The sequence below is a fragment of the Nerophis lumbriciformis genome, linkage group LG20, assembly GCF_033978685.3.
Source record: "Nerophis lumbriciformis linkage group LG20, RoL_Nlum_v2.1, whole genome shotgun sequence".
Classification (NCBI taxonomy): Eukaryota; Metazoa; Chordata; class Actinopteri; order Syngnathiformes; family Syngnathidae; genus Nerophis; species Nerophis lumbriciformis.
Window position 1 is genome coordinate 7,951,038 of NC_084567.2, and position 22,623 is coordinate 7,973,660.

Consider the following 22,623-nt stretch of genomic DNA (forward strand, 5'->3'; position numbering starts at 1 on the left):
GGAAAGGCAACAAGGCAACCGCTTGTTACTCTCGGGGTCTCCTAGCCACTCAGGCAAATCATATGGTCAAAAAATGCATTTTTCCATCGATAACATGACATCATCGCGCCAAGTGCGTGCTCTTTCTCTGTCAATTAGTGCGCATATATACAGCCCGGCCCCCGGCCAAAAAATTTTAATTGTAATTTTGAAGAATTTATCTGAATGTGCATGAACTATTTCTGTTCCAAATTGTTAGAAATGTCAAGTGTTAAATGTTTAAATATTAACTGTCAGTTTGCTGTACTGTGCCAACTGTACTACTATATGAGTACGTATTTTCTATTGTTTCATTGAAAATAAAACAGCAAAGTCCATTTGGCTCTCATCTGTTTTAATTATGAGACAAAATTGTGTCAAAGTCATGATTTTTTTTTCATGCTTGAAATAAGAAATTATTACTTGAAAAAGCAGTTTTATACTTGTGAGTGTTGATGACAAAGCTTTGCAACAGTTGATATTCTAGTTTCAAGTATGTTTTACTCAATATAGGTCATCCAATCTCAGCAACAAGCTGTAATATCTTACTGAGATCATTTAGGAGCAAAACACTTAAAACAAGTAAAACACTCTAACATAAAATCTGCTTAGTGAGAAGAATTATCTTATCAGACAGAAAATAAGCAAATATCACCCTTATTTGAGATATTTAATCTTACTTAGATTTCAGTTTTTGCAGTGTACGGATCTCAGGGTGGACACTCTAACCACTAGGCCACTGAGTACTCTACTCTTCTTGAATGCTCACTGCAAAAGCGCTAGAGTGTTCTGCCATTTCCATGGCCACAAGGCTTAAAGGGGAAATCAAAGATAGATACGACAGTCGGGAGCGGCATGCTATTTTAGGAGGGTATTGCGGTAGGTCGTGAGTTCAAACCCCGGCCGAGTCATACCAAAGACTATAAAAATGGAACCCATTACCTCCCTGCTTGGCACTCAGCATCAAGGGTTGGAATTGGGGGTTAAATCACCAAAAATGATTCCCGGGTGCGGCCACCGCTGCTGCTCACTGCTCCCCTCACCTCCCAGGGGGTGAACAAGAGGATGGGTCAAATGCAGAGGACAAATGTCACCACACCTAGTGTGTGTGTGACAATCATTGGTACTTTAGCTTGTGAAGAACTTCCCGATCAAAAGTTGACAGTAATCATATTATTCTTGTTCTTTATAACCTCCAATCCTCTGCCCGTTGATGTAGACATGTGGCCCAGTCTTCTCTTCACACACTGCACATCTCTTACTCTTCCCCAACATCTCTTCTTTCTAATCAAAGAATGTTACGGACGAAATTTAAATGATTTGCCATTTTCTTTCTTTTGGTGTTACCAAGCTAAATACATTTCGATGAATGTTCGGCTCTTAAACAACAATAGTCACACACACACACTAGGTGTGGTGAAATTATCCTCTGCATTTGACCCATCCCCATGTTCAACCACTGGGAGGTGAGGGGAGCAGTGAGCAGCAGCGGTGGCCTGCGCTCGGGAATCATTTGGTGATTTAACCCCCAATTCCAACCCTTGATGCTGAGTGCCAATGGGTCCCGTTTTTTGCTGTCTTTGGTATGACTTGGCCGGGGTTTGAACTCACAACCTCCCAGTCTCAGGGCGGGCACTCTAACCACTAGGCCACTGTCCCTAACGTCCTTTTTCAGTCCACGCCAGACGAATTTTGCAGCTACCAGCCGCTGGGAAGGTGTCCTCCCAGGATGGGAAAGGCCGTGGATCGAGTCGAACACCCGCCGCCTCCAAATGGAGGGCACAAGGGGCCGTGGCCGACCTGTGGCGACGTCACAAAGGAGCGTAACCCCTGTGTCCTCACATAGGACCTCAGACCACCGTAGCCCTGTTGGTTGCAGCCTTCAGAGCTCGGATTTCTGGGTCGTCGGCTTGGTCAACTGCCATTCGTCGGCAATAAAATTTGGCGACAAAGTCATGACGTCATCACTCGTGCTTCCCCGAACTGCACCGTCACTCGCATCAACGTCGTGGGTAAATACCTGTACAGTTTTGGAATATGTCCTACTATTTTTGGTAAAAAAAATTATGAATACCTCACTCATTTTGCAAAGCGGATCTTGTTTTTAAAGGGGAACATTATCACAATTTCAGAATGGTTAAAACCATTAAAAATCAGTTCCCAGTGGCTTATTATATTTTTTGAAGTTTTTTTCAAAATTTTACCCATTACGCAATATCCCTAAAAAAACCTTCAAAGTGCCTGATTTTAACCATCGTTATAAACACCCGTCCATTTTCCTGTGACGTCACATAGTGAAGCCAACACAAACAAACATGGCGGAAAGAACAGCAAGCTATAGCGACATTAGCTCGGATTCAGACTCGGATTTCAGCGACTTAAGCGATTCAACAGATTACGCATGTATTGAAACGGATGGTTGTAGTGTGGAGGCAGGTAGCGAAAACGAAATTGAAGAAGAAACTGAAGCTATTGAGCCATATCGGTTTGAACCGTATGCAAGCGAAACCGACGAAAACGACACGACAGCCAGCGACACGGGAGAAAGCAAGGACGAATTCGGCGATCGCCTTCTAACCAACGATTGGTATGTGTTTGTTTGGCATTAAAGGAAACTAACAACTATGAACTAGGTTTACAGCATATGAAATACATTTGGCAACAACATGCACTTTGAGAGTGCAGGCAGCCCAATTTTCATCAATTAATATATTCTGTAGACATACCCTCATGTCAGCAGGCCAGGGAAGCTAGGGTCGATATTCTTCTCTTGATCATCTTTTTACAATCACAATATTTATCAAATATCGGCATCATATCTCATCATGTATTCATGAAGTGCCTCATCGTGATGTTGTGAAGAGATTTCCTCACACCAAACAGAACATTGAAGGAGTGAAACAGTAGAGAAACTAGTGAAATGCACAACAGTCGATGTTTTACATTTTGGAATGGCGAGTATTGATATGTTGAAGATATTTTCTCAACAAAAACAATCAACTATTGATGATTTGGTAAAGTCATGGAAAAAAAGGTGTGGCTTTCAGTTTATAGCGTCTAATAGATAGAACTCATTGGTAAGTGTTCTTGGATTTTTACAGATTTTCGATTTAGGAAATGCTTTTCAAAGCATCTTAAATATGGTAACATCTCTTGAAATTCAGAAGCCCCAAAAGGGCCCTTTTGGTCTAACTGGGATCCCTGAGAACCGGAGGGTGTTTTCTAACTATCGTGGGATCACACTCCTCAGCCTTCCCGGTAAGGTCTACTCAGGTGTACTGGAGAGGAGGCTACGCCGGATAGTCAAACCTCGGATTCAGGAGGAACAGTGTGGTTTTCGTCCTGGTCGTGGAACTGTGGACCAGCTCCATACTCTCGGCAGGGTCCCTGAGGGTGCATGGGAGTTTGCCCAACCAGTTTACATGTGTTTTGTGGACTTGGAGAAGGCATTCGACCGTGTCCCTCGGGAAGTCCTGTGGGGAGTGCTCAGAGAGTATGGGGTATCGGACTGTCTGATTGTGGCAGTCCGCTCCCTGTATGATCAGTGTCAGAGCTTGGTCCGCATTGCCGGCAGTAAGTCGGACACGTTTCCAGTGAGGGTTGGACTCCGCCAAGGCTGCCCTTTGTCACCCATTCTGTTCATAACTTTTATGGACAGAATTTCTAGGCGCAGTCAAGGCGTTGAGGGGATCTCGTTTGGTGGCTGCAGGATTAGGTCTCTGCTATTTGCAGATGATGTGGTCCTGATGGCTTCATCTGGCCAGGATCTTCAGCTCTCGCCGAATCGGTTTGCAGCTGAGTGTGAAGCGACTGGGATGAGAATCAGCACCTCCAAGTCCGAGTCCATGGTTCTCGCCCGGAAAAGGGTGGAGTGCCATCTCCGGGTTGGGGAGGAGATCTTGCCCCAAGTGGAGGAGTTCAAGTACCTCGGAGTCTTGTTCACGAGTGAGGGAAGAGTGGATCGTGAGATCGACAGGCGGATCGGTGCGGCGTCTTCAGTAATGCGGACGCTGTATCGATCCGTTGTGGTGAAGAAGGAGCCGAGCCGGAAGGCAAAGCTCTCAATTTACCAGTCCATCTACGTTCCCATCCTCACCTATGGTCATGAGCTTTGGGTTATGACCGAAAGGACAAGATCACGGGTACAAGCGGCCGGAATGAGTTTCCTCCGCCGGGTGGCGGGGCTCTCCCTTAGAGATAGGGTGAGAAGCTCTGCCATCCGGGGGGAGCTCAAAGTAAAGCCGCTGCTCCTCCACATCGAGAGAAGCCAGATGAGGTGGTTCGGGCATCTGGTCAGGATGCCACCCGAACGCCTCCCTAGGGAGGTAGGTGTTTAGGGCACGTCCGACCGGTAGGAGGCCGCGGGGAGGACCCAGGACACGTTGGGAAGACTATGTCTCCCGGCTGGCCTGGGAACGCCTCGGGGTCCCACAGGAAGAGCTGGACGAAGTGGCTGGGGAGAGGGAAGTCTGGGCTTCCCTGCTTAGGCTGCTGCCCCCGCGACCCAACCTCGGATAAGCGGAAGAAGATGGATGGATGGACGGGAAAAAAAACACAATATTTTTGTCCTCAAAATTCTACAAACATTACCCCTAATGACAATGTGATTTTTTTTGTTTTCATTTTGCAAGTTTATTAAAAATAATATTTAAAAAAAAAAATCACATGTACATAAGTATTCACAGCCTTTGCTCAATACTTTGTTGATGCACCTTTGGCAGAAATTCCAGCCTCAAGTCTTTTTGAATACGATGCCACAAGCTTGGCACTCCTATCTTTGGGCAGTTTCACACATTCCTCTTGGCAACATCTCTCAAGCTCCATCAGTTTGGATGGGAAGCGTTGGTTTTTATCCAGGATGGCTAGGCAACAGTAGGTCAAAAAACGTTTGATGGTTGTCCAGGTTAGGGCACCATATGAGAGAACAGGTATGATACACCGGTCAAATACCCGGCTCTTCAAGGAAATGGGGAGATTAGAGTCTCGGAAGATGTACCTTAGAGACCCAAACTTTACCCAACCCATCTGGATCCTTCTCTTACCGTATTTTCCGCACCATAAGGCGCCCTGGGTTATAAGCCGCGCCTTCAATGAACGGCATATTTCAAAACTTTGTCCACCTATAAGCCACCCCGTGTTATAAGCCGCATCTAACTGCGCTAAAGGAATGTCAAAAAAACAGTCAGATAGGTCAGTCAAACTTTAATAATATATTAAAAACCAGCGTGATGTGGGCGCGCATGGAGTCGTATATCAACATGGACGGAGCTGCGTGAAAAAAGCCACCCGGCCTCTTCGCGTAAACTTACCTTAACCACTCGCTCATCTTTTCTTCATCCATCCATCCCTTCGTGTTAGCTTTTATGATGACGCCGGCTGGAAAGGTCTCTTTTGGCAAGGTCTTCCTTTTGAATATCACCATGGGTGGAAGTTTCTGGCCATTAGCATGGCAAACTAGAACCACAGTGAAGGATGACTTCTCATTCCCTGTGGTGCGAATATTCACCGTACGTGCTCCCGTTGTATCCACAGTGCGGTTCACAGGAATATCAAAAGTCAGTGGAACCTCGTCCATGTTGATAATGTTCTCTGGCCAGATCTTTTTTTCAGCTATCTTGTTTTTACAATATGCACGGAAAGTAGCCAGCTTTTCTTGAAAGTCTTTAGGCAGTTGCTGTGAAATAGTAGTCCGTGTGCGGATGGAGAGATTGCGTCTTTTCATGAACCGGAAACCTGTCGCTTAGTAGGAGCCATTTTGTGGTCTTTACAGATGTAAACACACAAAGGAAATGAAACGTAATATCCGCGCGCTTCTTCTTCTTCTACGCGGGCGGGTGGTTGCTTACAGTAGAAGAAGAAGCGCTTCCTGTTCTATGGGGGCGGGTGCTTACCTTGGCGGTTGCTTGCGTAGAAGAAGAAGCACTTCCTCTTCTACGGGGAAAAAAGATGGCGGCTGTTTACCGTAGTTGCGAGACCGAAACTTTATGAAAATGAATCTTAATATTAATCCATATATAAAGCGCACCGGGTTATAAGCCGTACTGTCAGCTTTTGAGTAAATTTGTGGTTTTTAGGTGCGGCTAATAGTGCGGAAAATACGGTAATTTCCTCGCTGGTCTCATTGTTGAAAGTGATTTTCTTCCCTAGATATACTCTATGTAATGTACTGTTTTTCTCCTTTTCCTTGTGCGGTTACTTTGGAGTTTGGGTTGTTGTTGCTCATCATGACTTTAGTTTTCTTTATGTTCATGTTGAGGCCTGTCTTGCTACTCTCCTCTGCAAGACCATGAATCATTTCCTGTAGTTCCTCGGCAGTGTGGCCTTGGATAAGAATATCGTCTGGCGAATCTGAGATGGCTGATACATCCAGCGTCGACTTAAATTCCTTTGTTGCTCCGGTCAATATTCTTGAATGCTTCCTCCAAAACTGCAGTGAATAGCTTAGGTGACAGAAGATCTCCCCGTCTAACTCCTCTCAGGACTTTAATCGAGTCATTGACAATATCAATCAATCAAAGTTTTCAATGAATTTTTGCTGCGAGCTCCCTGTATAGTACTTTGATCATTTTGATATGCTTCTCATCGATATTTTGCTTTTCTAAGTCAGCCGGAAGGGACTGGTGGTCAAGTCTGTCGAAAGCATTTTTCATAATCCACGAAGCCTAAACACAAGTCGAACTGATATTCTATTGACTTTTCAACCGTCTGGCTTAGTACATGCAGATGGTCGGATGTAATAAATCTTGGTCTGAAGCCTGCTTGCTCTCTTGGTTGGTTGTTCTCCAGCGGCAAGAATTACTCTGGTAAAACTCTTGTAGAGTTGAGGTAGTAGGGATTTTTTTGTTGGTCTCCTTTCTTGAATATGAGAGAGACTTTGGACTCGTTCCACTGAGATGGTATTTCTTCTTCATGTAACATCTTGCTGAATAGAGTTAGTTACTGTAATGAACTCTTCGTCCCCAAGGCTCAGAATGTCTACGTTTAATTGGTCCTCACCAGGGGCCTTCTTTAGGGCTTGTTTAACTTTCTTCGGTAGATTAGGTGGCGCATCATTTGATCTACTTGAGCAATCTTCTCAAGTTCTCCAATTCGGTTGATCACCACAGTTTACAGAGTTATACAAATCTCTAACTATTTCGCAGATTTTATGTTAGACACTTGTTTCTGTTCCGTTGATGTCGGTTATGCTGGACATGAGTTGCCTTCCGCTTTGCATTTTTCTATTTATGATTTTTGGGCTTTTGTGTTTTTCCAGGACCTCCTGTACGATCTTTGTTTGGTGCTTTCTCTTGCGTATTCTCTTGTTGGGTTCTGTGTACTCTACTTGATTTAGAGGTGAATCTTGCCTGTGTGGTTTCAGTCATTTCCCCTTGTCATTCAACTATCTGATTTCATTCTTCTCTTGGTTGTCTACTGTTGTCTGTGTTGGTAAACTCTGTGCTAGTTTCTCTGCTATCTCCAGTGTTCCCTTAACCACTTGGTCATATGTGTCACTCGCTGATTGGTCCATCACTAGATCCAGTAGTGGGACAACCTGGTTCTTTAGTTCTAAACTGAATTCCTGCTGGTGATATGACATTCTTCTCTTCCTAGGTTTTTTCACAATCTTTTGCCTTTCAATTTTCTTTTTAAACCTCACTTTGGCTCTTACTAATCGATGGATCACTTTTAATGTAATTTTTGGGAACTGTTGCAAGATCCATTAGTACATCCCTTCTATCGCTTATGTTGTAATCAACAAGGTTATCTATTGTTGCATTGGGGCTCTCACACGTCCAATACCTACTCTTACATTTCTTGAGTGTATTTCCAATGACAAGGTGCCTGCTTGCGACAAAGTCCAGAAAGCCTTTCTCCCCTATTCTTACGTTCCCAATTCCAAATGGTCCTAGCTCTATCTCTTCCCTGTCTTGTCCCACTCCCACTTTTTCCGTTGTAATAATAATAAACGTGTCTGTTGTTTTATCATCTACTAAAGCTTGGTCAATATATTTGTAGAAAGTCTGTAAAGCTTGGTGGATATACAAACCCCGTTTCCATATAAGTTGGGAAATTGTGTTAGATGTAAATATAAACGGAATACAATGATTTGCAAATCTTTTCAACCCATATTCAATTGAATGCACTCTAAAGACAAGATATTTGATGTTCAAACTCATAAACGTTATTTTTTTTTTGCAAATAAAAATGAACTTAGAATTTCATGGCTGCAACACGTGCCAAAGTAGTTGGGAAAGGGCATGTTCACCATTGTGTTACATCACCTTTTCTTTTAACAACACTCAGTAAACGTTTGGGAACTGAGGAGACACATTTTTTAAGCTTCTCAGGTGGAATTCTTTCCCATTCTTGCTTGATGTACATCTTAAGTTGTTCAACAGTACGGGGGTCTACGTTGTGGTATTTTAGGCTTCAAAATCCGCCACACGTTTTCAATGGGAGACAGGTCTGGACTACAGGCAGGCCAGTCTAGTACCTGCACTCTTTTACTATGAAGCCACGTTGATGTAACACGTGGCTTGGCATTGTCTTGCTGAAATAAGCAGGGGCGTCCATGATAACGTTGCTTGGATGGCAACATATGTTGCTCCAAAACCTGTATGTACCTTTCAGCATTAATGGCGCCTTCACAGATGTGTAAGTTACCCATGTCTCGGGCACTAATACACCCCTATACCATCACAGACGCTGGCTTTTACACTTTGCGCCTATAACAATCCGGATGGTTCTTTTCCTCTTTGGTCCGGAGGACACAACGTCCACAGTTTCCAAAAACAATTTGAAATGTGGACTCGTCAGACCACAAAACACTTTTCCACTTTGTATCAGTCCATCTTAGATGAGCTCAGGCCCAGCGAAGCCGACGGCGTTTCTGGGTGTTGTTGATAAACGGTTTTCGCCTTGCATAGGAGAGTTTTAACTTGTATTTACAGATGTAGCGACCAACGGTAGTTACTGACAATGGGTTTCTGAAGTGTTCCTGGTGATATCCTTTATACACTGATGTCGCTTGTTGATGCAGTACAGCCTGAGGGATCGAAGGTCACGGGCTTAGCTGCTTACGTGCAGTGATTTCTCCAGATTCTCTGAACCCTTTGATGATATTACGGACCGTAGATGGTGAAATCCCTAAATTCCTTGCAATAGCTGGTTGAGAAAGGTTTTTCTTAAACTGTTCAACAATTTGCTCATGCATTTGTTGACAAAGTGGTGACCCTCGACCCATCCTTGTTTGTGAATGACTGAGCATTTCATGGAATCTACTTTTATACCCAATCATGGCACCCACCTGTTCCCAATTTGCCTGTTCACCTGCAGGATGTACCAAATAAGTGTTTGATGAGCATTCCTCAACTTTATCAGTATTTATTGCCACCTTTCCCAACTTCTTTGTCACGTGCTGCTGGCATCAAATTCTAAAGTTAATGATTATTTGCAAAAAAAAAAAAGTTTATCAGTTTGAACATCAAATATGTTGTCTTTGTAGCATATTCAACTGAATATGGATTGAAAATGATTTGCAAATCATTGTATTCCGTTTATATTTACATCTAACACAATTTCCCAACTCATATGGAAACAGGGTTTGTAGTTGGATTAAACTCAGTGTTTGTTTCTTGATCGATCTATAATTAAAAGAATAATGACAACAGGAAGTGAACTCGCGTGACGTCATATAAACTGGAAGTGAAGCGCCCAAAACATCAGTTTTTTTTCTTTATCCTAAAAAAACACCACTTAAAACTTTACAAATTAAAATGGAAGAAGATAACCTTATTTCAACGCTCAAATGAAAATATGACTTTTAAGAAGCCAAACAATATTTAATATTCAGAATCAGAAGTACTTTATTAATCCCCGAGGGCAAATTGAGATTTTCAGCACAATCCCATTCAAGATCAGACAAACATTACAGGGAGACAGAAATAGGATCGCTCACGGGTCTGCCAACTCCCGACGTCCCTTACAAAAAAAAAGTGAGAAGCAGGTAAACACTGGGGAGGGGGCGGGGGAAGGGTACAAAAATATTCAGTCAAAGGCTGGACTCCAGGGATGGGGTCCAGACTGAGGCCAAGGAAAAATCCTCATTAGATTAGATTAGTTTATTTCAAAGGGGACAATGCAATTTTTAATAAAACACCATGATTACAAAAAACTAAATTAGTTTTTTCATCTGTAGTCCCCTGGCCATGATGAAAAAAGGCAGTAATATCACAATTTAAAAGAAAAAGAAAAGAAGCACACAATACACATAGCCATTGCACACATAAACATGTTACATAGAATCAACAAAACTTGCAATACACAATATTGTGTTTTTATTTCCATCTATCCATCCATCCATTTTCTACCGCTTGTCCCTTTTGGGGTCGCGGGGAGTGCTGCAGCCTATGGCAGCTGTTTCAGTGTGTGTAAAAGTACTTTCTGAGCACATTTTACAATACCATGATAATAATGATAACCCTAATAATTTTGGTCATAATAATTATGATCTGAAATTTTCATTGCGTTACATTTCTAATATATTGTAAAAACCAGTGTTGGGTTAGTTACTGAAAAACAGTAACTAGTTACAGTTACTAGTTACTTTATTTCAAAAGTAACTCAGTTACTAACTCAGTTACTTACACCAAAAAGTAATGCGTTACTGTGAAAAGTAACTATTTAGTTACTTCTTCTATTTTTTTTTTAAAGCTCCCATTAATGCCCTTTTAGCCGTCATTTTAGTACTGTTATTGCACTGGAGAATAATACAATCTGTTGATCAACTTGACATGCATTTGCATCACTGAACTCTGCTAAGCAATGTGGTCTACATACAACACACAAAGACAAAGATATGTTTCAAAGGGCCAATTTATTTCAGGCCAGAACAAATTGACAAAACTATTTTAAATAGCTGCAACATAACATACATAAGTAACAAACAGCATAATAACACTAACACTAAACCACGTTAAACCCAGATTCCGAACTAACAAAGGTCTTAACTCATTCTCTTTCTATGCCACTTCAATATGAAATGCACTCCCAACAGGTGTAAAAGAAAGGGCATCTCTATCCTCCTTCAAAACCGCACTAAAAGAACACCTCCAGGCAACTACAACCCTAAACTAACACCCTCCCTTCCACATAATACCTCTTCGGATTGTAAATAATCAAATGTAGACACTTTTTCTTATACTTTCTGATCTCTCTCTCTCTATGTCCACTACTTGCTGTACATATCCTACCAAGTCAGTCTACACTATTTCAATGTCCATTTCTCTGATGATGCAATTGTTGATGACTGAAGTGTTGATACCAACCAAACCTAACCCCCTCCCACCCCCCCTCCATATCCCACACCCCGGATTGTAAATAATGTAAATAATTCAATGTATATACCCTGATGATTATCTTGTGTGATGACTGTATTATGATGTTAGTATATATTTGATAGTATATATCTGTATCATGAATCAATTTAAGTGGACCCCAAGTTAAAAAATGTATTTGGGTATTACCATTTAGTGGTCAATTGTACGGAATCTACTAAAGTTTCAATCAATCAATCAATCAACAACATAGCTGTAAAGCTGGCTTAAACTAAGGAAGGCACACGTGACATACACAGAGCCTAACCAGGCAGATTTGAATTGTTGTTTTGGGCAGTAGACGGGATCTTTGATCCAAGACACAACTTACATTTAACTAAAATGTTCTTTTCTTTGTGCTCGACAAAAGAAAAGAAGTGAGAATATCTCATACTTGCCAACCCTCCCGAATTTCAGTGCCTCTCCCTGGGACAACCATTCTCCAAATTTCTCCCGATTTCCAGCCGAACTTAAGGCACGCCCCCTCCCGGTCCGTGCGGATCTGAGTGGGGACAGCCTGTCGTCACGTCCGCTTGGCCAACCAAAAAGTAACCACAGAACACTATACCGTATAGTGTTCTGTGGTTACTTTTTGGTTGGCCAACGGTTTACGTTGTATTGCGCACCCCCCTCCCCTCCCCTTCCCACACCCAGACACGCACACACACACAGAGAGCGCAGAGGAAGAATCAGAAGCTCGTCTCTGCCTCGCTGCAATAACTAGCCGATACTACATAAAAAATAACGTAAAATAACGCAGTAACGCATCATGTAGTAACGGTAACTGAGTTACTGAATATAAAAAATAACGCGTTAGATTTAACGCGTTACTGTAACGCCGTTAGTCCCAACACTGGTAAAAACAAATCACGATATATTGCCATATTGATTTTTTTCCCTAGTTTGTAGTATCCTAATGTCCATTGAAACATATTTTATATTTTCTGAGTCCAAGCCAAGTCATGTAAACATTGATCCATCATTCTGGCAAAGCACTAAATGAATGGCCATGAAACACTACACACACATACAGTACATAGAAGAAAGTGTGTAGCGAGTTCAAGGAGAAACATCTCATGGATCCTGTCTGAGCTAAAGTATGTTTGTGTTGTTTGTGTCCTGCAGACGTCAAGCAGCTGATTGGTCATCCAGAAGAACTTTCCCTTCAGTCAGGGAAGAGCTCCACTTTGAAGCAGGAGACTCCACAACCACCCCACATTGAAAAGGAAGAGGAGGAACTCTGGATCACTCAGGAGGGAGAGTGTCTTCTAGGACCACAGAAGGCTGATTTCACCAAGTTGCCACTGACTGTTGTCTCTGTGAAGACTGAAGATGATGAAGAGAAACCACAACCAGGGTTAGCTCCACTATCAGATAGTGAGGCTGAAGACGAGGTTGAAGTGACTTTGAGCAGCGATACAGACTGTGAAGGTGATATGAGGACTCACACTGACATCAAACACTCTGAATGCTCTAAAAAGAATAACGGTAAAACACCTTTGAGCTGCTCAGTTTGCGCTAAAAGTTTTAATAAAAAGTACAATTTCACTCAACACATGAGAACACACACGGGAGAAAAACCGTATAAGTGTTCAGTTTGTGGTAAAAGCTTTGTTTCCAGATCAGGTTTGACTAAACACATAATGAAACACTCTGGACAAAAAACATTTACTTGTTCAGAATGTGGTAAAAGCTTCCTTCATAAGAGCATTTTGATTCAACACATGAGTACACACACCACAGATAAACCATTTAAGTGTTCAGTTTGTGGAAAATGCTTTTCTCTGAAATGCAGTTTGACTCGACACAAAAGAACCCACACAAGAGGAAAAAAATGTTTTTGTTCAGCTTGTGGTAAACGTTTTCCTCACAGGAGCAACTTGACTGAACACATGAGAACGCACACCGCAGAAAGACCATTTAAATGTTCAGTTTGTGGTAAAAATTTTCCTCATAACAGCAATTTGGTTAAACACATGAGAACACACACAGGAGAAAAACCATTTAAATGTTCAGTTTGTGGTAAATGCTTCTCTCAAAAATGCAGTTTGACTCGACACATAAGTACCCATAAAGCAGGAAAAACTTTTTTTTGTTAAACTTGTGGTGAAAGATTCCATTGTCATGCAGACGCTGTAACATACATTATAACACACACAGGAGAATAATCAATCAGCTGTTTAATATGTGGCTCATATGACATCCACACAAACCCAGGACCTCTTCCAAATAAGTTTTACTGCTTCTTTAAGAAATATTCAATTTCTTTGTACACATTGTGATTATCTGGAGCATAATCTCATCTCCTCATGACCCCCCATGTCTTCTGTGGATCTGAAACGTTTCTTAATAGTAAGGTAGATGTTGCTTATAGTGCTTGGTTACTCCTTCAGACGAGACAAGCATGATGAGTCTAGCTGGGGAGGAATTGTTGTCTTCTTCAGTGATGCTTTCACCAAAGTCAAAGTGATTGATAGCTACACCTAAGACAGAAAATAGAAAGATCTGTTGAACTATAAGCCAACATCCCTGCTGCTCATTTTATCCAAAGCATAATATGCGACCACATTTACAAACATTAAAGGGGAACATTATCACCAGACCTATGTAAGCGTCAATATATACCTTGATGTTGCAGAAAAAAGACCATATATTTTTTTAACCGATTTCCAAACTCTAAATGGGTGAATTTTGGCGAATTAAACGCCTTTCTGATATTCGCTCTCGGAGCGTGACGTCACATCGGGAAGCAATCCGCCATTTTCTCAAACACCGAGTCAAATCAGCTCTGTTATTTTCCGTCTGTTTTCCGTACCTTGGAGACATCATGCCTCGTCGGTGTGTTGTCGGAGGGTGTAACAACACGAACAGGGACGGATTCAAGTTGCACCAGTGGCCCAAAGATGCGAAAGTGGCAAGAAATTGGACGTTTGTTCCGCACACTTTACCGACGAAAGCTATGCTACGACAGAGATGGCAAGAATGTGTGGATATCCTGCGACACTCAAAGCAGGTGCATTTCCAACGATAACGTCAAAGAAATCTGCCGCCAGACCCCCATTGAATCTGCCGGAGTGTGTGAGCAATTCAGGGACAAAGGACCTCGGTAGCACGGCAAGCAATGGCGGCAGTTTGTTCCCGCAGACGAGCGAGCTAAACCCCCCCGATGTCTTGGCTCACACCGTCCCTTATGCCACCGAAGATGATCAAGAGAAGAATATTGACCCTAGCTTCCCTGGCCTGCTGACATCAACTCCAAAACTGGACAGATCAGCTTTCAGGAGAAGAGAGCCGATGAGGGTATGTCTACAGAATATATTAATTGATGAAAATTGGGCTGTCTGCACTCTCAAAGTGCATGTTGTTGCCAAATGTATTTCATATGCTGTAAACCTAGTTCATAGTTGTTAGTTTCCTTTAATGCCAAACAAACACATACCAATCGTTGGTTAGAAGGCGATCGCCGAATTCGTCCTCGCTTTCTCCCGTGTCGCTGGCTGTTGTGTCGTTTTTGTCGGTTTCGCTTGCATACGGTTCAAACCGATATGGCTCAATAGCTTCAGTTTCTTCTTCAATTTCGTTTTCGCTACCTGCCTCCACACTACAACCATCCGTTTCAATGCATTCGTAATCTGTTGAATCGCTTAAGCCGCTGAAATCCGAGCTAATGTCGCTATAGCTTGCTGTTCTTTCCGCCATGTTTGTTTGTGTTGACTTCACTATGTGACGTCACAGGAAAATGGACGGGTGTATATAACGATGGTTAAAATCAGGCACTTTGAAGCTTTTTTTAGGGATATTGCGTGATGGGTAAAATTTTGAAAAAAACTTTGAAAAATCTAATAAGCCACCGGGAACTGATTTTTAATGGTTTTAACCATTCTGAAATTGTGATAATGTTCCCCTTTAAATTTTATGTGATAACAAGTACGGCCTCCGTGAGAGACGATCTTCAATTGACATTATTTTATTACGTCACCCAGTGGTGGAACAATGATCTCGACACGCAACAAGAAATTTCAATCAATCCATCAATCAATGTTTATTTATATAGTCCTAAATCACAAGTGTCTCAAAGGGCTGCACAAGCCACAACGACATCCTCGGTACAGAGCCCACATAAGGGCAAGGAAAAACTCACCCCAGTGGGACGTCGATGTGAATGACTATGAGAAACCTTGGAGAGGACCGCATATGTGGGTAACCCCTCCCCCCCTCCCTCTATGGGAGACCGAAAGCAATGGATGTCGAGTGGGTCTGACATAATATTGTGAAAGTCCAGTCCATAGTGGATCCAACATATCAGCGAAAGTCCAGCCCATAGTGGATCGAACATAATAGTGAGAGTCCAGTCCATAGTGGATCCAACATAATAGTGAGAGTCCAGTCCATAGTGGGGCCAGCAGGAAACCGTCCCGAGCGGAGACGGGTCAGCAGCGCAGAGATGTCCCCAACCGAAGCACAGGCTAGCGGTCCACCCCGGATCCCGACTCTGGACAGCCAGCACTTCATCCATGGCCACCGGACCTGTGTAACTCCCCCTCCACAAGGGAGAGGGGAGCAGAGGAGAAAAGAAAAAAAACGGCAGATCAACTGGTCTAAAAAGGGGAGTCTATTTAAAGGCTAGAGTATACAAATGAGTTTTAAGATGGGACTTAAATGCTTTTACTGAGGTAGCATCTCTAACTGTTACCGGGAGGGCATTCCATAGTACTGGAGCCCCAATAGAAAACGCTCTATAGCCCGCAGACTTTTTTGGGCTCTGGGAATCACTAATAAGCCGGAGTTCTTTGAATGCAGATTTCTTGCCGGGACATATGGTACAATACAATAGGCAAGATAGGATGGGGCTAGACCGTGTAGTATTTTATACGTAAGTAGTAAAACCTTAAAGTCACATCTTAAGTGCACAGGAAGCCAGTGCAGGTGAGCCAGTATAGGTGTAATATGATCAAACTTTCTTGTTCTTGTCAAAAGTCTAGTTTGACTTCTTGTCTTAGATATAAAGACACTTTGTTAAAAAAAACCCATTGTTTTCCTTTTTAAGGTGGACTTTATTAGGAAGTCTGAAATAACTTTTACCAAAATCCATTTTGGGACATTTTCACTCTGCTTTAATTTGACTTCTTGCTAGGAATACGCTTGTTTGTCCACAATATACCCGAGTCCTCACATTTAAACCAATGTTCTCTTAAAAGACAAAACAAGATCATTATAACACAGAGATATAATATACTTTTGGGAGGAAATAACTAAATACTGTTTTGGCTTCTGAAGAGCCATATTTGTGTTGGCGTGTTTGAATGTTTAATTCCTTCCATTTTAAGGAATTATTTTGGTTTTTATGACGTCACGTGGGTTCACTTCCTGTTGTATGAAGACACGTCAGTGTACATATTCTAATATTTACTTTTGCTGTATAGTAGTTGTGTTTTAATATCTGGATGTATTGCCTGAATAGTTATGATAGTCTGAATATCTTATGAACACATTTGGTTTTATAATCATATCGTTGCCATTTTGTAAGACGTATTGTTTTATATCACTTATGGAAATAAAGACTACATTTTAAAAAGTGTTCATATTTACCACTCTGTTCTAAGGCTGTTATGTTTGGGGGCGGGGGAGTAGACGGCACAGACCACAAGGGGGCGTAGTATAGCTCTATGATTTATTATATATATATATATATATATATATATATATATATATATTAAAAACTCGAGAATGGAGTTTGGCAAACATCCAAGAGTGTGTACGTGTGTGACTATGTGTAGGAATTAACTGCGGAGTGTTACCAGAGTGTTGAGCGAGAGGCAAGTCCAAAAGGGGCAGGGCAGGCCTAAAGACCCGTAAGGCAAGCAGGAAGTCCGGGGCGATAACGGGGCGTAGGAGGTCCGTGTCCAAGCGGGAGGTCGAGATCCACGAGGCAGTCGGGGAAGCAGAAGGAACGCGGGGGGAAAAGAGACGAGACGCACAGCTCGTCACGAGGAACGAAGGCAGACTGCTGGAAGGACGACAAGGAAGACACGGGACTAATCAAACACCGGGAAGAAAACACAGAGAGCAAAGAGCAAGATTGCATAGAGCACGATAATCGCTTACGGTACTCCCAACGGATGATTACGTTGGAATGCGCCCTGGCCGTGACAGCTGTCGGTTGAATGTGCACAGTAACATGTAATAGTTGCTTAGACAGTATTGTGTTTATATAAGTTTACATTGGAGTATGATGCTTGTAATGAGGAAAGACGTTAACATGTCTTGTAATCATGTTAGCATTTAGGCTAGTTAGCGATTAGCGCGATAGCTACTAACTAGCGCTTTGTGGCGCTGTTGGCGTTATCTCATAATGAGCCGTATCATAAGGGTTAGTTTTCCTGAAAACGTAATTTTAGCACCAATGATATGGCACAAAATTCAGTACCACGAGAACAATAGAATATGGAATGAGACTTTATTGACATTGCAGATACAAAGCACACAAAATTACTTGGACTCGACTAAAAGGTTTCACCAGGCCCTCCGTGTCAGGTTCAAACACTGGTGACATCAATTAAACAAGACAAGAAGCAAGGAATTAAATTAAATTTTGCTCAATTGAGGAGAGACATCTGGGCTGTACTCTTGTACATTCTCCATCATGCTCTGGCCAAAGATTGTACTCTTTTATTTGGACTTTCCCTGATTACACGGCAACAGCTGTTTCTAAGGGAGGAGGGTCGTAAACAGCCATCGCTTTTGGTTACAGAACAATTCAAAGAAAAGGTCGTAAAACAGTTAAAAAAAGAGGTGCCTGGAACTTGGGCAGATTCTGCTTTCTTTCCGCTTTGTAGTTCTCGGGTCAAAACATATATATTTCTGTTGATTACAATACATGAAAGAAACAGAACACCTTCATGTTGCTTCCCATCCTATACAGTGGAGTTTTACAAGCCTTCCTTCTTGGTAGGTTCAAAGACAGCTTTTGTCTTCTCGCCGGGAACTCATTGAAACACAAAGTTTTGTGATAACTTAGATACAATTAGTCTAACACTCCGCTTCTCCCAAAAGTCCATTGTCCGTCAGGACAGGCTGGTTCGTCCGAACCCGAGCTTCTCGCCGATAAGATCTTGTCAATTTTGTTGAAAGGGCAGCTGATCCATTCCATTGTTTAGATTTTAGAGAGCAGTGCAAAAAGAGGCTCCAACAAAGTTGAGGGATAAGAGTGAGGGTAGGAAAAGTGTCCGCCTTCGATGAGAGCTAGAGAGATGTCCTATAGATATACATAATAAATTCAATAGAATTGGATATAAATTGCACACGTTAATAGGAATATATTGCAATAGAATAAATATAAAAAAATAGAATGCAAAAACAACGACCATAATACTGACTGTCGGGAGTTTATGAGTAACTTTTTTTTTTGTCCTGTCCAGCTACTCCGGCAAATCATATTGTTGATGTAGACGACCATATTTGCTGTACAAATTTATTTTACAAAAGAGACATGTGGGATACTTCTGTTGTTGCCTTGTTTGTATTTGACTTTATTAAATCCTCTAAAGGCCTTAGTGGCCACATGCGTGGACAGCACCTTTTAGCTCTTATTTCCAAAATTGTGTACACAACTGAATTGGGGTCTTATGGCCGCTTATGTGGACACTTATACTGCCATCTGGTGGTGTCAGAAGAGTATAACATACAATGGAATTTGGGGGGAAAAAGTGTAAAAAATAAAAATTAGCATGTCACTACACATGAAGTACACGTTTGTGTACTTATGGACTAAAAGTACATCATATCAAAAGATTACTTTTAGTTTTTATTCTAATTAGGGTCCAATAAGCCCAAATAGCAAAGAGAAATTAAAGAAAAGCATGTAAACAAACAGCTTTGATTGATTGATTGAAACTTTTATTAGTAGATTGCACAGTACAGTACATATTCCGTACAATTGACCACTAAATGGTAACACCCGAATACATTTTTCAACTTGTTTAAGTCCGGGTCCACGTAAGGGACCTTGGGCCTTAAGAGGTTAAAAGGATTTATATTATTATTTGGTGCAGCCGGAGCAGGAGGGGATAGAAATAGAAAAAAAGGAAGACAGGGGGGGGGGGGGATTGCGGGGAAAAGAGTGGCATAAGACAGAGAGACAAAAACAACAACAATAACAGATAACAATTACCATGAATTGATTGGACCCCGACTTACCATTTAGTGGTCAATTGTACGGAATATATACTGTACTGTGCAATCTACTAATAAAAGTTTCAATCAATCAATCAACCAATCAATCAATGCAACCACAACAACAACATCAGCAAATATGATATGTACAAATATGATAGTAAAAGTGACAGCAAAGCATACTTGCCAACCCTCCCGGATTTTCCGGGAGACTCCCGAAATTCAGCGCCTCTCCCGAAAACCTCCCCGGGACAAATTTTCTCCCGAAAATCTCCCGAAATTCAGGCGGACCTGAGTGACGTGTCGACAGCCTGTTTTCACGTCCGCTTTCCCACAATATAAACAGCGTGCCTGCCCAATCACGTTATAACTGTAGAATGACGAGTTCTTGGTTTCTTATGTGGGTTTATTGTTAGGCAGTTCCATTAACGTCCTCCCAGCGCGGTAACAACACACAACAACAGCAGTCACGTTTTCGTCTACCGTAAAGCAGTTCGTCTGCCGTAAACAGCAATGTTGTGACACTCTTAAACAGGACAATACTGCCATCTACTGTACATGCATATGTGACAATAACATCTACGGCTTTTAAAGAGTGCAGTGCACAACTGCGCACACAACAAGGAGACGAAGCAGAATGCATCATCAGAGAGGGTGTTCAGCATGGTTAGAACATTAGTGATAAATAAATGATAAATGGGTTGTACTTATATAGCGCTTTTCTACCTTCAAGGTACTCAAAGCGCTTTGACACTACTTCCACATTTACCCATTCACACACACATTCACACACTGATGGAGAGAGCTGCCATGCAAGGCGCTAACCAGCACCCATCAGGAGCAAGGGTGAAGTGTCTTGCTCAGGACACAACGGACATGACGAGGTTGGTACTAGGTGGGGATTGAACCAGGGACCCTCGGGTTGTGCACGGCCACTCTCCCACTGCGCCACGCCGTCCCCTAGTGACAGAGAATAGAACAAGGATGGACAAGTCAAACCTTAACTCAAGAATGAGTAGATGAGTGTTATGTGTGTGTATATGTGGAAATAAATGAACACTAAAATTCAAGTATTTCTCTTATATGTATATATATATACATTTGAGACACTTGTGATTTAGGGCTATATAAATAAACATTGATTGATTGATTGATAATAAAATAAATATATATATATATATAGCTAGAATTCACTGAAAGTCAAGTATTTCTTATATATATATATATATATATATATATATATATATATATATATATATATATATATATATATATATATATATATATATACACTACCGTTCAAAAGTTTGGGGTCACCCAAACAATTTTGTGTTTTCCATGAAAAGTAACACTTATTCACCACCATACGTTGTGAAATGAATAGAAAATAGAGTCAAGACATTGACAAGGTTAGAAATAATGATTTGTATTTGAAATAAGATTTCTTTTACTTTAAACTTTGCTTTTGTCAAAGAATCCTCCATTTGCAGCAATTATAGCATTGCAGACCTTTGGCATTCTAGCTGTTAATTTGTTGAGGTAATCTGGAGAAATTGAACCCCCCGCTTCTAGAAGCAGCTCCCACAAGTTGGATTGGTTGGATGGGCACTTCTTGCGTACCATACGGTCAAGCTGCTCCCACAACAGCTCAATCGGGTTCAGATCTGGTGACTGCGCTGGCCACTCCATTACCGATAGAATACCAGCTGCCTGCTTCTTCTCGAAATAGTTCTTGCACAATTTGGAGGTGTGTTTTGGGTCATTGTCCTGTTGTAGGATGAAATTGGCTCCAATCAAGCGCTGTCCACTGGGTATGGCATGGCGTTGCAAAATGGAGTGATAGCCTTCCTTATTCAGAATCCCTTTTACCCTGTACAAATCTCCCACCTTACCAGCACCAAAGCAACCCCAGACCATCACATGACCTCCACCATGCTTAACAGATGGCGTCAGGCATTCTTCCAGCATCTTTTCAGTTGTTCTGCGTCTCACAAACGTACTTCTTTGTGATCCAAACACCTCAAACTTGGATTCATCCGTCCACAACACTTTTTTCCAGTCTTCCTCTGTCCAATGTCTGTGTTCTTTTGCCCATCTTAATCTTTTTCTTTCATTGGCCAGTCTCAGATATGGCTTTTTCTTTGCCACTCTGCCAGGAAGCCCAGAATCCCGCAGCCGCCTCTTCACTGTAGATGTTGACACTGGTGTTTTGCGGGTACTATTTAATGAAGATGCCAGTTGGGGACCTGTGAGGCGTCTGTTTCTCAAACTAGAGACTATAATGTACTTATCTTCTTGCTCAGTTGTGCAACGCAGCCTCCCACTTCCTTTTCTACTCTGGTTAGAGCCTGTTTGTGCTGTCCTCTGAAGGGAGTAGTACACACCGTTGTAGGAAATCTTCAATTTCTTAGCAATTTCTCGCATGGAATAGCCTTCATTTCTAAGAACAAGAATAGACTGTCGAGTTTCAGATGAAAGTTCTCTTTTTCTGGCCATTTTGAGCGTTTAATTGACCCCACAAATGTGATGCTCCAGAAACTCAATCTGCTCAAAGGAAGGTCAGTTTTGTAGCTTCTGTCCCGAGCTAAACTGTTTTCAGATGTGTGATCATGATTGCACAAGGGTTTTGTAATCATCAATTAGCCTTCTGAGCCAATGAGCAAACACATTGTACCATTAGAACACTGGAGTGATAGTTGCTGGAAATGGGCCTCTATACACCTATGTAGATATTGCACCAAAAACCAGACATTTGCAGCTAGAATAGTCATTTACCACATTAGCAATGTATAGAGTGTATTTCTTTAAAGTTAAGACTAGTTTAAAGTTATCTTCATTGAAAAGTACAGTGCTTTTCCTTCAAAAATAAGGACATTTCCATGTGACCCCAAACTTTTGAACGGTAGTGTATATATATATATATATATATATATATATATATATATATATATATATATATATATATATATATATGAAATACTTGACTTGGTGAATTCTAGCTGTAAATATACTCCATACTTGCCAACCCTCCCGAATTTTCCGGGAGACTCCTGAAATTCAGCGCCTCTCCCGAAAA

General features: G+C 41.7%; 2 protein-coding genes across 3 annotated transcripts in view; one reads left to right on the forward strand and one right to left on the reverse strand.

Moving 5' to 3' along the window:
- LOC133619747 (uncharacterized) overlaps nt 1–14,319 on the forward strand; it is an 83,808-nt gene extending 69,489 nt beyond the window's left edge. For both annotated transcript variants that reach the window (XM_072915438.1, XM_061980993.2), the window contains exon 2: nt 12,501–14,319. In XM_072915438.1, the coding sequence (XP_072771539.1) occupies nt 12,501–13,474 (974 nt within the window). In that variant the 3' untranslated portion in view covers nt 13,475–14,319. The remainder of the gene's footprint in view (nt 1–12,500) is intronic.
- Nucleotides 1–22,623, reverse strand: part of LOC133619315 (uncharacterized) — a 329,516-nt gene that overhangs the window by 255,460 nt on the left and 51,433 nt on the right. The gene's annotated exons all lie outside the window — the stretch shown is intronic.